The sequence below is a fragment of the Anabas testudineus genome, chromosome 12 (genome assembly GCF_900324465.2).
Source record: "Anabas testudineus chromosome 12, fAnaTes1.2, whole genome shotgun sequence".
NCBI classification, from domain to species: domain Eukaryota; kingdom Metazoa; phylum Chordata; class Actinopteri; order Anabantiformes; family Anabantidae; genus Anabas; species Anabas testudineus.
The window spans coordinates 1,892,013-1,908,012 of NC_046621.1; the positions used below are offsets into that span (position 1 = coordinate 1,892,013).

The 16,000-nt window shown below is 41.6% G+C and overlaps 3 protein-coding genes across 8 annotated transcripts; 2 read left to right on the forward strand and 1 right to left on the reverse strand.

Annotated features, from left to right (window-relative positions):
* Positions 1 to 187: 187 nt before the first annotated feature.
* On the forward strand, positions 188 to 3,956 carry LOC113157991 (fibroblast growth factor receptor 1-A-like). Of its 4 annotated transcripts, XM_026353627.1 has the most exons (6): positions 188 to 297; positions 407 to 458; positions 2,180 to 2,324; positions 2,985 to 3,175; positions 3,291 to 3,435; positions 3,518 to 3,956. In XM_026353627.1, the coding sequence occupies exons 3-6, from the start codon at positions 2,216 to 2,218 to the stop codon at positions 3,673 to 3,675; spliced, it is 603 nt and encodes a 200-aa protein (XP_026209412.1). In that variant the 5' UTR covers positions 188 to 297; positions 407 to 458; positions 2,180 to 2,215; the 3' UTR covers positions 3,676 to 3,956. The 4 variants fall into 4 exon arrangements, with proteins under 4 accessions (XP_026209412.1, XP_026209414.1, XP_026209411.1 ...); XM_026353629.1 differs by lacking the exon at positions 188 to 297 and having other exon boundaries at positions 319 to 458; positions 3,775 to 3,956; XM_026353626.1 differs by lacking the exon at positions 188 to 297 and having other exon boundaries at positions 320 to 458.
* On the reverse strand, positions 3,082 to 5,498 carry LOC113157993 (cGMP-dependent protein kinase 1-like). Of its 3 annotated transcripts, XR_003298547.1 has the most exons (4): positions 4,469 to 4,602; positions 3,735 to 4,376; positions 3,454 to 3,629; positions 3,082 to 3,215 (listed from the first exon to the last, which is right to left on the reverse strand). XR_003298547.1 is itself a non-coding variant. In XM_026353630.1 (3 exons), the coding sequence occupies exons 1-3, from the start codon at positions 5,159 to 5,161 to the stop codon at positions 4,197 to 4,199; spliced, it is 381 nt and encodes a 126-aa protein (XP_026209415.1). In that variant the 5' UTR covers positions 5,162 to 5,498; the 3' UTR covers positions 4,160 to 4,196. The 3 variants fall into 3 exon arrangements, 1 of the variants encoding a protein (XP_026209415.1); XM_026353630.1 differs by lacking the exons at positions 3,082 to 3,215; positions 3,454 to 3,629 and adding an exon at positions 5,058 to 5,498 and having other exon boundaries at positions 4,160 to 4,376; positions 4,469 to 4,565; XR_003298546.1 differs by lacking the exons at positions 3,082 to 3,215; positions 3,454 to 3,629 and adding an exon at positions 5,068 to 5,498 and having other exon boundaries at positions 4,247 to 4,376; positions 4,469 to 4,565.
* A 5,067-nt stretch (positions 5,499 to 10,565) lies between these two features.
* Positions 10,566 to 15,838, forward strand: LOC113159044 (cGMP-dependent protein kinase 1-like). Its single transcript, XM_033326277.1, has 15 exons — positions 10,566 to 10,630; positions 10,712 to 10,775; positions 10,888 to 10,965; positions 12,576 to 12,670; positions 12,924 to 12,989; positions 13,076 to 13,150; positions 13,603 to 13,699; positions 13,792 to 13,931; positions 14,197 to 14,286; positions 14,429 to 14,570; positions 14,651 to 14,814; positions 14,924 to 15,046; positions 15,132 to 15,194; positions 15,276 to 15,342; positions 15,423 to 15,838. The coding sequence occupies exons 1-15, from the start codon at positions 10,578 to 10,580 to the stop codon at positions 15,519 to 15,521; spliced, it is 1,416 nt and encodes a 471-aa protein (XP_033182168.1). The 5' UTR covers positions 10,566 to 10,577; the 3' UTR covers positions 15,522 to 15,838.
* The last annotated feature ends 162 nt before the right edge of the window (positions 15,839 to 16,000 follow it).

The window sequence follows — 16,000 nt, forward strand, 5'->3', positions numbered from 1 at the left end:
ATGAGTTTTATAAAGTCCCCTAGTTAAACGTGGTGGTGGGAGTCATGATGCTGTGGGGCTTTTCTGCTGCTGCAGGCACAGAGAGGCTTGTTTTGGTGGATAGGATCCTGACCACACACAGTCACAGAGGCTGGCCTGCACCACTGGGTAAACAGAGAGTATAAGGGAGGCTCAGAGGAGTATTAATCGAGTGGGAGGCTGGACTTGGAATTTTGGGAAATCTGCAGGCGTACAGTCAGACATTCCTGTAAATGACCTCCGTATGTTCAACCATGTATCCGCTGCTGCAGATGTTTGGTAAGTGAAAGCACTGAGTCATCGTGTTTGGGAGGGAGGAGATTCTGTGTTCCTTCTTGGAAAAGACACAGTTATATCCAGACAGAGTTTGTAACCTGTGATTTTTCAGCTTCGCGTCCTCGGATAAACCAGAACAGCTGATTCTGGATCCACTCACACAGGTACGGCTCCAGATCCCGTGTTCTGCAGAAGATCCCATAACATCGTATGTTAATGCTGACTGTCTGTATTTGTCTGATGTTGAGATATCGTTTGGGAAGTAAACTATAGTTCTGCACTGGAAAGTTGTTAAAGTATTAAATAGAGTAAACAGTACTACAAGTAATACTTGTAAGTGTTTGACCTACAGCTGCTCAAACGGGGATTTTATTTTCCATATAATTGTGCAAGGACATAACATTACTTTGGAAAATGCCTTCAGATGATTTGGAGCTTTATAATGAAACTGAATTAGTTTGAACTCAATCGAACAGTCGATTGTCGAAAGTGAAGCAGTAAACTGCTGCAAAGAGGCTGATGGGAGTTCTACTGTTGTACTGGTACTTTAAAAAGCATCAGTACTGTTGTACTGGTACTTCAAAAAGCATCAGTACTGTTGTACTGGTACTTCAAAAAGCATCAGTACTGTTGAGTCACAGAGACTTGATAGTGATCAGTCTCTGCTTGGCTGAAGCGTTTAATCGTAACCATTCGTGGTGCCACGCTGAAGAATGTGTCGTGTGCACGAGGAGTCTCATTCTTCCATGTAAGCTGCCCACAGAGGTTTATACTGCAGCACAGACACCTTCAAACCAGAAACACATCATAAATCCACTTTTGGAGGAATGAATTAAGAACTTTAAAATCAGTGGGTCTCTCTTCCTGTTTGACTCTTGTGGCTTACTTCATCACAGGAAGGGTGGAGGCAAGAGAGAGAAGTGAGTTCTGAAAAGCTGAGGGATGGATGGACCAGTTTCTTTTTACTTATTGGGAAACACGTCCACTGATACAATATCTACAGATAAGTTGTAAAGTAGCATCAGCTTCGTTCTTTTATTTAAAGTTACAGTGTTTAAAATGGGAAAGATTTGGCGACACGTGGTCAGATTGCTCAGCACCACCCACCCCACACTCCTATTTTCAAGCAGGATACAGGAAAAATTAGAAGACTGGATTTAATAATTATAAAAGTCCTCTTCTCTGTGTGATTTTGTGTCTTTCTTAGGTTGAGACACAGATGAGATTTTAATCTCAAAGGGAAATCGAGATGCTATTATTATAGTTCCTGTATTTGAAATGTAAGGAAGGATCCCTGTAGCACCCTCCTGTAGGTGCTCAGGGTTAGAGCGACATGTTCAGGTTAAAATTCTAGATCCTCATCTGAGGTGGAGAAACCTTTCTTCCAGCAGTTTTTGAATTTAGAATGTTTGGTGTTCTGACGTGAAGCAGTGTGAGGAACCTTTTAAACACTCAAACTAAACATTTGACTTTTTTTTTCTTCCATGTTGTGGAATAAAAGAAGTAGTCATCTTGTTGGGGACTATTTTCTGTGGCGGATTAATTCACATTTGGTTATTTATTTAATTATTTGTGGCAGCAGGATGATGAATGCAGACTGATGATGATGGTAATGAAGGAACATGTCGTCCCGTGCTGCAGTGTAGCTCACTGATGGGTTTTTAATAGTTTCCTCACAACAATGAAGCTCTGATGAATCAATAGCTGATTAATCAATGTTACAAACATCTATTAGTCGCTGCCCTGCTTTTGTGAAATGAATGGAAACCACTGTCTGTCTGGAACAATAATAATAATCAGTGTCTAAACTAATGGTCCTGAACCATTAAACAGAATCTGAGCATCTCGTTTTATCGTCTGTTTCTGTGCTGTCGTCTGTTCTCAGGCTGGAAGTTTCACTACGGTGACCCATTAGGACACGATGTCTTCTCCCTGTTCCCACCTGATGCTGCTGTCCTGCATCCTGCTGGTTCTGCTGGTCCAGCTTCCTCAGACTCAGTCCAGACCGACCGCAGAGGACACAGACACAGGTAACAGACTTCACAGATGCCTGACACTGTATAATTAATTAACTTTAGTGACAGACACATTCATTGTAAATTGCAATCAACAACAACAACAACAACAACAACATAATCAGATTATTTATTTAAATCAGCTTTAATCAAGATTGTTTATCCTAAAAACGCGTGAAAAGGCAGAACTGTAATGAGAATTGTTAGTTGAGTGTGCAGCTTTATTGTGAGTTTCAGTTAAATTTTGTGTCCAAACCAACTTTAGGTTGCTGGAAAAAAAGCTTGTTGATCTTGTTAGTCATGAAGATCCAGTTCCTGAAACATGCAGTTCTTGGATCTAGATGAGCAAAGAGGTGCCATTCCTGGCCAGGAGCCTTTTCTTTGGCTGATAAAATGCAAAGAACTGGCTTGAAATCAAATTCTGGCTCCAAATCAGCCCTGAATCTGGCTTCTTAGAAAAGGGTCATGAATATGTGTGTGTGCACCTCTTCCTCTGAAAACCATCAAAACTGCTCTGCGTCTGCAATAAGACGGGGTCCGGTTCTCCTCCCACAAAACTAGGATGCAAAAATAGACCTTCATCCAAGCAAAGGGACATATTAAATTTTTTTATGTTTATGATTTAGCCTTTTTACACCACTATAGTGGATTTAAAATAAAACCTTTTTGTTGCAGAGCGTCCTCCTCAAAGACCGATCCTGCAGGCCGGTTTGCCCGCTAACCAAACTGCAGTGGTTGGTAGCGATGTGGAGTTTATGTGTCGAGTGTTTAGCGACCTGCAGCCTCACATCCAGTGGCTCAAACACATCATTGTCAATGGCGAGAAAACAGGACCAGACGGATTACCATACGTCCGCGTTCTCAAGGTGTGTGTTTGCTTCAGCCGCTCAGAAATTCAGGAACGCTCTGCCATGCACATCAGGAAGTGGTCGTTATTAAATTAGAATAAATAAAAATGCATTTAATTTGTTTCTTTCTCAGACTGCAGGTTTAAACACAACACTTGGAGAAATGGAGGTTTTGACTCTGAGGAACGTGACTCTGGATGATGCTGGGGAGTACACGTGTCTGGCAGGAAACTCTGTCGGGATCTCATACCACTCTGCGTGGCTCACTGTGGTCGAAGGTACGTAAAGATACTCACTCAGAGAGAGTTTATCCCAAAGTCGACCATGAAGATGTGACCTCTCCTCCTTCTGTCATCTCAGCGCCGCCCCCCCCCCTTCCTAGGCCTTCTAAGGTATACTTGAGGATCTTCTTCTTTAGCCTTGGGTGTTTCATCATCATCACCCTCACTGCCACAGCAATCATCTGCAGACTCTGCAACGCCAAGAAGAAGAGCGACTTTGACAACCAGTCATTTTGAAATTAGCCAAGAGCATTCCTCTAAAACACATGTGACTGTGTTTGTGTCCCCCACCCCACCTGTGAAGTAGAAGAACTTCATTCTGTCCTGTCTCTGTAGGTGTCTGTTGAGTCCTGGTCCTCCCTGCAGTCAGGGACGCGTTTCATGCGTCAGTCTTGTCTCTCCAGTGCAGCCACCACCATCCAGACCAGCGTGTCAGAGTATGAACTGTTCTATAATCGAAGTGACAGAAGTTTGTCAAAATTCAGTCAAACATTACTCATTAAAATGTATTAACTGCTGTTTGAGTAGCTTTTATTTCCTGTATTTATATTTGTATGTGTTCAAGGTAACAAAATGCACGTTATTCTAACAATCATATAAATGCTACATGTCCTTATTTTTCCTAAGAACACACTGTAATTAGTTTTCCTTTAGTTTGACCACAACAGGTTAGCCTGGTTTAGCTGAACTCTATTTTAAAAACAGATTTTTAACCAGATTTAGTTTTTTTATATAGTTGAATAAGTCTGATAACTGTGCTATGCTGATGATGATTCAACATGATGTTGCCAGAATAAAAAGAAAAGTATGAGTCCATCCTTCGAACATCCTGCCCGGCGCTCGGACAGGATGTGACCCTGCTGGCTGGTGTCCAGGATGTGACGCTTCTTCAACACTTTCAGGGCAAACGATCGATTGGGATCGTTCTTTAATTGCACCTGAACACACAAACGCACACGTTCAGTACAAAAACAGCTTCTACCTACATAATCAGCTGCTACTGAGCGTCTTCGTATACAGACGTATTCACCAGCTCCACACGGCTGAAGCCTCCCATCCCCAGAGTGCAGATGATGTTGAAGTCATCAAGTGAGACACTGGAGAAGAAATCTGCCTCCGCCTGCAGTCTACACAGAACAAAGAAGAGCTGTGTCATTAGTCAAGTTTCCATCCACATGTATTTATCTATAAGTCACATGCTTCATGTACGTCAGTCAGTTTCACTTCACTTGTTACTCAAACACCAACTTTTACACCTCACACAGCAGGAAACACTTTGACACTCGCAGGTGTTTAATGTGAAAAAGCTGAAGGTGAGAAAACAGGTGGATGGAGACGCTCTCACAGTGAACTGGGAATAGCTGCAGACTGCAGCAGTGGTCAGTGACATCTAGCATGAAGGCTGAAGACTGATAAACACAAATGTGTCTCTAAAGGTTGGACACAAAGTGGACAACAGATTCTCCTACATGTACAAACTGATATTTATGAGTAATGAGGCTCAAAAAATTCCAGTTACTTCTGTTTGAACTTCTGGAAGAACACAAACTATTCAAAGAGAGACACAAAACCACCACAAAGACACTTCAGAACTACAGAAAGAAACAAAAATCAACTACAGGGACAAACCACGCCGCCATCTTGATTGTTGTTTCTTCTTCGTGTGTGGCGGAGCGGAGACAGTGATGAAGAACTGCCGCCCCCAGCGGCGCAGTGCGGTCATTACAGGCAGGCGCCACAGCGCAGACAGGACAGAAGATAAAATGTAGTTTTATTATTATTAATCAGATAAAACAGAGCAAATTTACTATTTTCAGAGAGTGAGTGACGGAAAAACACTGGAGGCAACAGTGAACACAGAAACGATTTAAGATTTTTAAAAATCAGAAAGAGACAAAAACGACCTAAAGCTTGAAGTAGAATAACTCATATAAACACTTTATAAAAACTTAGTAGGTAGTTAGTGTTTCTTTAGAATTATTATCATTTTTAATTCTTTTTGTATCTGTTCATTGTCATCTTACGTCTCCTTGAGGTAATTTTACTCGATCTTTTTGGCTTTTTTTTCTGTCAGTTTGTGTCTATGTGTCTAATTTCCAATAATAAATATTTCCAGTGAACACAGAAGCTTCTTTATTCCACCAAGCAAACAAGCCTTTCAACATAAAAGCGTGGCGCCGACTTTTATTTTGTAGAGCTGTCAAACTCAGCTGTGCGCATCTGCGCCTCCTCCTCCATCCTCCCGCTGAGGCTCCGAGTCTGAGGCTCCGCTCTCTGCCTGATGTTTTCAAGGTGTTTTATTAGGAACCGTCTGCACCAGCTTCAATAATTAATGAATTTGTTTATTTTATCCTTTGGAGCAACCGACGCTCATCCAGCAGCGTTTACATGACCAGAGACTCTGAAAAAGTAAGTGCACCATTAACATCTCTGTTATTAAATATGAATAAACATTTAGATGGTGGGCTCTGGGGGAGCACAACACGTTGCATTAAATAGTTAGTTGAAAGAAATATCTTCACTAGGCAGGTTATCAAAAGTGTAAAACAACTGGGTACTACTGTGAAAGCTGCAATTAATTGTCATTAATTGTATTATTATGATATAAATACTTTTGTATTAGCAGGTAGGTGCGTGTTTCTTTTAGTTTTTGTTATTTGTGTTTCTTTGAGCTTGTTTTGTGGCTCTTTGTGGTGATGGACTATGTTTTGCAGATGTATGAATTTTCTATCTCCAGCTGTTACAGGGTCAAATCTATTTCCTGTGTTTGACTTCCCAGTTTATTTGTCAATGCACGTGTACATGGCTTTGTCTAAGAGCGCTGGTGGGACCCTGCGGGACCTTCAACTGGCTCTGCAGCTGAAGATCGAGGAGCTCCGACAGAGAGACGCTCTCATTGATGAGCTGGAGCTGGAGCTGGACACTAAGGATGATCTGATCAGACAGCTGCAGATAGAGCTGGACAGGCATCGCAGTGCCTCACAGCACGCGCAGCACGCAACCACGTCTGCAGAGACAACAAACACAGGTTTGACACAGAGATTACCATACCTGCCAGTTCAGGTGTTGTTCCCTCAACAAGGCAACAGATGCTTTGACTTAATGGAAGAAATAAACCATGAATGAGTAATTGACAGCTTCTGCATGCTCGGGTCTTTGTGTCCAGGTACAGCAGTTCAGAGTCCAGCAGCTCCCGATGAGCCCCAGCGTACCAAGCGACAGGCCATCTCAGCAGAGCCCACAGCCCTGGACCCCTCCCAGCTCAATGATGTCACCCTCACCAGCTACTGCAAAACGAGAGAGTGAGTTGAGGAGCCCACACAGCAAAGCTCAGAAACAGCTTTAATGGCCAAGTGTGTTTGTGCAAACGGCAAAAGGAATTAGTCTCCAGGTTTTATACACACAGCACCAGGTACAATACTGCAGAGTGTAGAGAGGAAGAGGGGGGTGGACTCACACAGGTCTGTGGAGAGCTGAAAGTCAGGGTGAGGTGAAGGTGGGGTCAAGTCTGGCTGTTTAATTAAATGTTTCATCTCCTGCTGATTTGAACGTCATTTATTTAACGACCTTTAAACTTTAAAAGGGATTGAAGCCAAACATTGTTATTGGAGGTGCAAATGAGGCCCATTCACCTCTCACTGCTGCACAAACACCAACACGAAGTGACAAGGAACGACCTTCTTAACTTTAGTATGTGTGTGTGTGTGTGTGTGTGTGTGTGTGTGTGTGTGTGTGTGTGTGTGTGTGTGTGTGTAGGTCTAGCGAGCTGATCCAGAAGGCTCTACTGGACAATGATTTCATGAAACATCTGGAGCACGGGCAGGTGCTGCTTGTTTTTAATCAGAGCATCTTCCTTCATGTTGTGTCGGATTTTTTAAAACTAACTCATTTGTGGGCTAACGTGTGCAGATCCTCACCATCATGGACTGTATGCACCCCACCAGCCTGACCAAAGGCAGCTGTGTGATCCAGGAGGGAGACGACGGCTCCACAGTCTACGTTCTGGAGGGTAAGACGACTCAGCTTTGGTTCAAGTTGTGTATATTTCAGAGGACATAAAAGCATTAATGATCATGAGGGACACGTGATAAAAATTGTACTTTTTAAAATATGAAAGAGCCCACAGCACTCTCTGAGATACCAAAGATGACTTCAGATTTCTAATTTAGTCCAACCAGCACTACCAAGGACATAAAATATTCATGGAAATACAATGAGACACTGGAGATACTGTGTGAGGTGAAAGGGAAAGGTGCGTGCAGGTGCTATAAAAACAGTTGTTATATCCCGTGGGGACGGTGTCAGTGTTCATTTACTCTATCAAAGTGTTGAATAGATAAAATGACCAATCCTGCTGCTACAGGCTGAAACTCTCTCTTCTCTTTATCAAGGCGTGTTCTGTTCAGTAGGACAAAACTAATCCAAGGTGAAACATTGATTTGGACTGATATGGACAGACAGTCCATTTGTCTGAGCAGCGACACAATTGCAGAATAGCCTGTAGCAGCCAGAGTAAACAGAGGCTGGATCAGACGTAATGTTTAATATGGAGAAAGTCTGACGAGGAGAATACAGCAGGAGGAGGCCAGATATTATAGGAGCAGCTGAAGTGATATCATGGTGAGGCTATTGTCTAACTCAAAGGTGCTCGCACACATACAGCACGAGTAAATGCACAGAAACTGTGTCGTTCAGTCAGACACTATGTTCCCAACACCTCTCCTGTCAAAATCGACTTCTTCTTCACGTTCAAGGACAGAAAGCTTTTACACAGTTGGACTGAAAGCTCTGCTCTGCTGTGCTGTGTTGCTCTCTTGTGACTGTTTAAAACCCCGGATGAGACATGGTTATGTGGCTGGAGGCCTCACGTTTTTGGGTTGTCCATCTTTCCCTCAGTCCCACTCTTTGGAACGTGATATATCTGAAGCACTGTGATGGAGCTCCGTCAAAACTGAACTCAATCATTAACCTTTGACATTTAGTGGTCAAACATCGAATGTCTAGGTCACCACCATCTCGTGTGACGCTACATCTCAGAAATGCTTGGAGGGCATTTCATCTTTACCTCCTTACGGCACAAACGTCTACTTGGATGCATGTAAACTACAACATGACTGGTTGACGGGGGCAGAGAATCAAAATGTGGTAATTATAGTTCCTTTATGTTTGAGTCCATAACATTCAGGTCTGTTGCCTCACAAATATGTAGACAGACACAGCTAGGAGGTCATTGTTTAGTTTGATTAGCAAACACCTTGTCTTGTCAAATAGTGACCTCCTAACAGCTGATTTGGTGTCAGTCAGTGCAACAGAGCAGGCCTGTGTGTTCTGCTACTAAACTAGAATCAGTGTGATGATATCTGAATCTATATCTGAGGATTATGTTGTGCTCCAGTGTGATTGATTTAAATATAAATATATCATTTATATATGTAGTGTACGTAGCTTTGACTACAGCACACATTCACTGGGGCATCGTTTCAATCAGCTTCTGCAATGTCTCCAAGATCTTTTATTGATGATGGATGGAAAGTCGGACGCTGCACAAAGTCTTCTCCAGCACATCCCACAGAGTCTCAGTGGGGTTCAGGTCTGGAGTCCATGTCTGAACCACTCAGGCAGTGTATTTCTTTATTTGTGTGTGTGTGTGTGTGTGTGTGTGTGTGTGTGTGTGTGTGTGTGTGTGTGTGTGTGTGTGTGTGTGTTCACAGAGGGGATGGTTGAGGTGACTAAACAAGGCAAGAAACTGTGCACCATCGGTCCAGGAAAAGTGTTTGGAGAACTGGCCATCCTGTACAACTGCACCCGCACAGCTACAGTAACAGGTAAACACAGAAATAAATATAATAAATAAACACCCACCAACTGCCAGTCCTGCTGCTCTCATAACCATGTCCAATACATTTAATATATTTTTATTACTGAATTAAAGAAGTCTGACGTATTTTCTATTAATAGAAAACACCCAAGTGAAGGCCTCGACATCTATTAGTGATACGGTTTTTAATGGAGCAGTGATATTTATTCACCCAGTGAGAAATGGAAACAGTTAAAATGATAGATAATAAACTTTATAGAGAAGCTTTTTACACACGTTGCTTCACAGTTTTCTGTCCTTGTGTTTTCTTCTGGGCCTGAAGTGACTGAATAATTATATCCAACTATTATCGTGTACTTCTTTACGACAGACAATCTGAGTTTGCTCATTTCTCACTTGATATGTTACGTTTAATATTTCAATAAATAAAGTGTCACGGGCTGAACATGCTTTTGTAAACTACCTGTCAGAACAGAATCGTGCTGCCTCCAGTCTTCATCATACGTCAGTGTTTCTGTCAACTTATCTGCTGACGTGCAAACCTCATGTGATTGGACTAAAGCAGGAGACGTCGTTAGTCGTGTCCCTGTTTCATCCTGTGTTCTTCACCTCCATGTTGATTCAGTTGAAATCCCACCCTTTAAATGTGGTGTCTAAGTGACTTCTGTGTGTGTTGATGAGCTCTGAGGTGCTGCAGAAATATCTAAACCCAAACAGGCAGTTTCTGGCACTTTTGACTGAAACTTGTTTACTCTCTGCATCCAGCCCTCTGGAACCCATTTATCCTTCAATGTGCTTCTGCGCTCACCTTTCCTTCTCTGTCTGCCTCTTTACATCAGCGTCCTTGTGTTGTTCAGTCTCATTCAAGTGAGTGAAAGGAAAGCGAAGCAGCACATTTAGAGGCATTAAAGTAATCAGAAAGTTACGGTCAGAGTCTGATGCAGAAACAAATTTGCTCTGAATGAATGTTCAGGTTCTAGTTCTGTGTAAAACATTTTAGGGAAGCCAAAGTATTCTTAATGTCAGTCTCATATTTCGATTCTGTGGCTCCCTGGATGTTTAATTTAAAAAAACATTTACTTTTTCTTCTAATGGGCCTTCATGCAACACCTCCTCTGACCCTCTCTTAAACATTTGCATGCAACAAATCACAAATCAGCATGACAACTGTTGGATCTTAGCACATCTGCAGTAGACATAACTGGGCGGAAGATGAATGGTTTTCATATGCTGACAGTATTATGTGTGTGATTTTGCTCCATCTTCAGCTCTGACGGACATCAAGCTGTGGGCGATTGACCGGCTGGGTTTCCAGACCATCATGATGAGGACTGGTCTTATCAAACACTCCCAGTACACAGACTTCCTGCGCAGGTACAGCTCTTACATATGCTCTCCACTTCACACCACATGAGAATGACTCACATCTCTCACTCCGAACTCTCTTCTCTCCAGCGTTCCCTCTTTTCAGTCGCTACCTGAGGATGTTCTCAGCAAACTGGCCGATGTTTTGGAGGAGGTGAGACGTACTGTACATACTGTCTCTATTTCTGTCCAGTGCCTCACTGATAAGTCTGACAAATAGAAACCCTAGTATTGGGATTCACATTCATCTCTCTCCTCGCTCTCAGACTCATTACAGTGATGGTGATTACATTATTCGTCAGGGAGCCACCGGAGACACATTCTTCATCATCAGTAAAGGACAGGTGAGGACGGGGATGGGGGTGCTGGGAGCTGGTCTCAGTTGGAGTGAAACCTAAAGGACCTAGTGCTAGTGGTGCTTCCTGTAGCTGTGAATCAGACCTGGACATCGTTCAAGAGGAATTTTAGCCAACTCTTCCTGCAGAACTGCTTTAACTCTCTCTATTGGGTTGAAGTCTGGGCTCTGACTCCTGGAGGACTCTCATTGTCCTCCTGGAGTCCACTCATTGTCCTGTGGCATCACCCACCTTCTACAGAGTTCAAGGTTCACATACTTTTCTTGCCACTGTATATTAACTCAGTCTTCCTACTAAATAGGGTTTATGTTTCATTAGTGAACAACATTTCTCTATTGTTTCCGCTTTAAATGTGGTGACAGCGAAGTTGCTCTTGATAATTTGAGAAAATTGCACTAACAAGAGAAACCATAGTAACCACACAAATCACATTGTAGAGAAACAACACAGGGGATTTTCTGTAAGACTCAATGATACAGATCACCTGTTCACCAGCTGTGAACAAAACACATCAATTAGTCGGTTGGATTATGGTCTGATGCATCTTATGTCTTTATTAGATCAGATTAGATTTATTGATCGACGGAGATAAATCTAGTTTTATCACCTGTGCACAGACAAAAAGACAAAAGTACCAGATACCACACAGTTTTACAGACCGTGAAAATGCTACTATAATAACACTTTATAATATAGTTATAATATAATTATAATACTGTAATACTACTATAATAACACTATATAATATACTACATTATAATACTATAATAACACTATATAATATACTACATTATAATACTATAATACTACTATAATAACACTATATAATATACTACATTATAATACTATAATAACACTATATAATATAATACATTATAATACTATAATACTACTATAATAACACTATATAATATACTAGATTATAATACTATAATACTACTATAATAACACTATATAATATAAAACATTATAATACTATAATACTACTATAAGAACACTATATAATATAAAACATTATAATACTATAATACTACTATAAGAACACTATATAATATAGTTATAATATAATTATAATACTATAATACTACTATAATAACACTATATAATATAGTTATAATATAATTATAATACTATAATGCTACTATAAAAACGTTATGTTTCAGTGATTGAAAAGTGAGGAACACACCTTTGTGATTTTGTGCACTTGCACAGGTTTGAATGGTGTCTGTAGTTCCCTGGCCTCCCCTCTGATTTTTCTATTTGGATTTTAAAATGATAGTTATTTGTTATTCTTATTTATTATTATATAGCTGTGTGTTTGTAATTTCTTACACTGTAACACTTAAATTAATTTATTCTAACTAAGTGTCGCCATCCCATCTGAAAGATCCCAGACGCCTGCTGGTGAGAGATCACAGACAAACAACTCAAATCAACAGGCTGAAGATGAATAACATCATATTGATTGGGTGTCACTGATTGCTCCTGTGGCTCCAGTTCTTCAGGTGTTTAAAGCAGTTTAATTATATTCCCTGCTGACAGAGAACTGCAGACCTTTTTTATTTTTAGCTGAGACTCTGATTATGTTAATTCCACAGGTGAACGTCTCACAGCACATCCCAGACAACGAGGAGCAGGTGACGATGAAGACTCTTTCTAAAGGGGACTGGTTTGGAGAGCAGGCGCTCAAAGGGTGAAACACACACACACACACACACACACACACACACACACGAACATGGAAAGTAAACGATTTCACACTTTAACACACTTTGTTTTAAAATAATTTCAGAACAATTTCAGGATGAAAATGATTATTTTACTGGTATTTATGTCACTAAAGCTTCATGTAGCTGAGGAAACACAGACAGACTCCTGTCCAGTTTGTGATCTGACTCATGGAAACATATAAAGTACAAAGTGCAGTCTTCTTTCTTTCATTGCAGCGAGGACGTTCGCACAGCCAGTATCACAGCTGTGGGAGACGTCACGTGTCTGGTCATTGATAGAGAGTGAGTGAGCTGTCACACGTAAATATCAGTTTTCAAATGGGGGAACATGTTGCATTTAACATTTGGCTCATGTTGGTGTGTCCCAGGTCCTTCAAACAGCTGATTGGAGGACTGAACGACGTACACAACAGGCAGTACGACAGCGATGAAGTCAAGGCAAAGTGAGTTCAGCTTGTCTACGCGTACAGTAGAAGAACAGCCAGAGTGTGATGTTTATTAATGCTAGGTTGTCCAGCACCTGATTTGAAGATCATTCACAGCTTCATACGCACAGAGAAGAGCTTCAAACAGCAGATGTTTATGTAATGAAAACCCTCACTTCATCATGTATTTATAGAAAGTCCGGTACTTATTGTCTGACCACTGCTGCAGTCTGCAGCTATTCCCAGTTCACTGTGAGAGCGTCTCCATCCACCTGTTTTCTCACCTTCAGCTTTTTCACATTAAACACCTGCGAGTGTCAAAGTGTTTCCTGCTGTGTGAGGTGTAAAAGTTGGTGTTTGAGTAACAAGTGAAGTGAAACTGACTGACGTACATGAAGCATGTGACTTATAGATAAATACGTGTGGATGGAAACTTGACTAATGACACAGCTCTTCTTTGTTCTGTGTAGACTGCAGGCGGAGGCAGATTTCTTCTCCAGTGTCTCACTTGATGACTTCAACATCATCTGCACTCTGGGGATGGGAGGCTTCAGCCGTGTGGAGCTGGTGAATACGTCTGTATACGAAGACGCTCAGTAGCAGCTGATTATGTAGGTAGAAGCTGTTTTTGTACTGAACGTGTGCGTTTGTGTGTTCAGGTGCAATTAAAGAACGATCCCAATCGATCGTTTGCCCTGAAAGTGTTGAAGAAGCGTCACATCCTGGACACCAGCCAGCAGGGTCACATCCTGTCCGAGCGCCACATCATGATGGAGGCTCACAGCCCCTTCATCATCAGGTCAGACTGCAGTTTCACATAGACGTGCTCTTTTTGCATCTGTTTTGCAAAATGCCCAGAAAGCATACGAGAGGAGAGGAGGCTGGGGGTCGAAGGGATTTAAAGTAAAACCTGGCAAACAAAGCTACTAACAAGAAAACAGGGTCAAACAGAAAACCACTCAGGAACATGGTGTAAACATGGTTCAGGTGACGAGGAACATAAAACACACCTGACTGAATCTGATGCTTCTACTTTTTAAAAAGCACTCCCTGTTTTCCTGCAGGTTGTATCGGACCTTCAGAGACTCCAAATATCTCTACATGCTGATGGAGGCTTGTCTCGGAGGAGAACTGTGGACACTACTCAGGGACAGGTGCACGGCCGGATTCACCTCAAGATATTTGTTGTTGTGTCTGTACATTGTAGTTTCACTATTTCCTTTAACCAACAGTTAGCCGACTATCTTTGGGCTGATCAGACAAAATGAATATTTAAATGTTAAATGTCTGCTGCAGAGGTTCATTTGATGACAGCTCCACGCGGTTTTACACGGGCTGCGTCATCGAGGCTCTGGCTTTCGTGCACTCCAGAGGAATCATCTACAGAGACCTGAAACCTGAGAACATCATATTGGACCACCGTGGATACGCCAAACTGGTGTGGAGATGTTTTAGTGACTTATCGAGAAACATTTTACAGAGACAGCTCTTACTTTTCCTGTTTGTTGTTTTCTCCAGGTGGACTTTGGCTTTGCTAAGAAGGTGGGTCTGGGTAAGAAGACGTGGACATTTTGTGGGACTCCTGAATACGTCGCCCCAGAGATCATCCTGAATAAAGGCCACGACAGCTCTGCTGACTGCTGGTCTTTGGGAATACTGATCTTTGAGCTGCTCAGTGGAAGGTACAGCAGCGAAGTAACATCACAGTCTCATGTTCAAATGTTTTTTGGACCTAAACTTATTGTTTGGTGCAAGTTGAATAAATGAAACGGTTCCAATCTCTGTCTTCAGTCCTCCATTTTCTGGCTCTGATCCTATGAAGACTTATAACATCATCCTGAGAGGCATCGACATGATTGAGTTTCCCAAGAAGATCACAAAGAGCGCAGCGAATCTCATCAAACGACTCTGCAGGTTGTAAACTGAGCTGTACAGAGACGGTGAAGTTGTTGAACTGTTTTAAATTGTCTCTGTTTCTTGTGTCTGTGTGTGTTTCCAGGGACAATCCTTCAGAGAGGCTTGGAAATCAGAAAAATGGAGTGAAGGACATCCAGAAACACAAGTGAGGCAGTAAAGACGCATATTACAGTGCATTCTGTGAGAGATAACACTGTAGTCATGGCAACACATCCTTGTCCTTCAGGTGGTTTGAGGGCTTCAACTGGGACGGCCTTCGACTGGGAACCATAGAGCCTCCATTCACACCCACGGTGGGCAACACTCAGCGTCTCTGTGAAGCACAGCAGCACAGAGACGAGTGTTCTGTTAACATCCTGTGTTCTTCCATCAGGTGGACGGACCGCTGGACAACAGCAACTTTGACTATTTCCCAGAGGACACCGAAGACCCTCCTCCCGATGAAGAGTCCGGTTGGGATCTTGAGTTTTAACAGAGAGTGTCATAAAATCATTAGAGACGAACCAGACTGAACAAACCAACGGCTGTAAAATGATGATGTAGTCAGAATCTGCAGCGTCAGCAAAAAAAGAAAAAGAAGCTGTTAAATAAGTCAAATAAACCAGGTTAAATATCTGGAAGAAACTATGTTGGGAATAGGTTTTCATAACATCTTGTCATAACTAAAACAACAATGACATCATAATATGATCAGAATAAAAAGATTTTCTATTGCAAAAAATCTAATCTGCAGAATAAAGTTGTAATTTGTGCATTTATAAAATAAATGTTTCCAACTTCTTAATTATATTAAACAGATACTACAGATGTTTTGAGTAATTTTGCACTGAACAGTAATTTGTTTGTATTTTAACTTCAGTCAATCAATTAATAATGAAAACATTGAAATAAATGTAATTCATTAATGAAAGCATGACAAATGCAAAGTCATGTATCTGCATGAGAATAAAT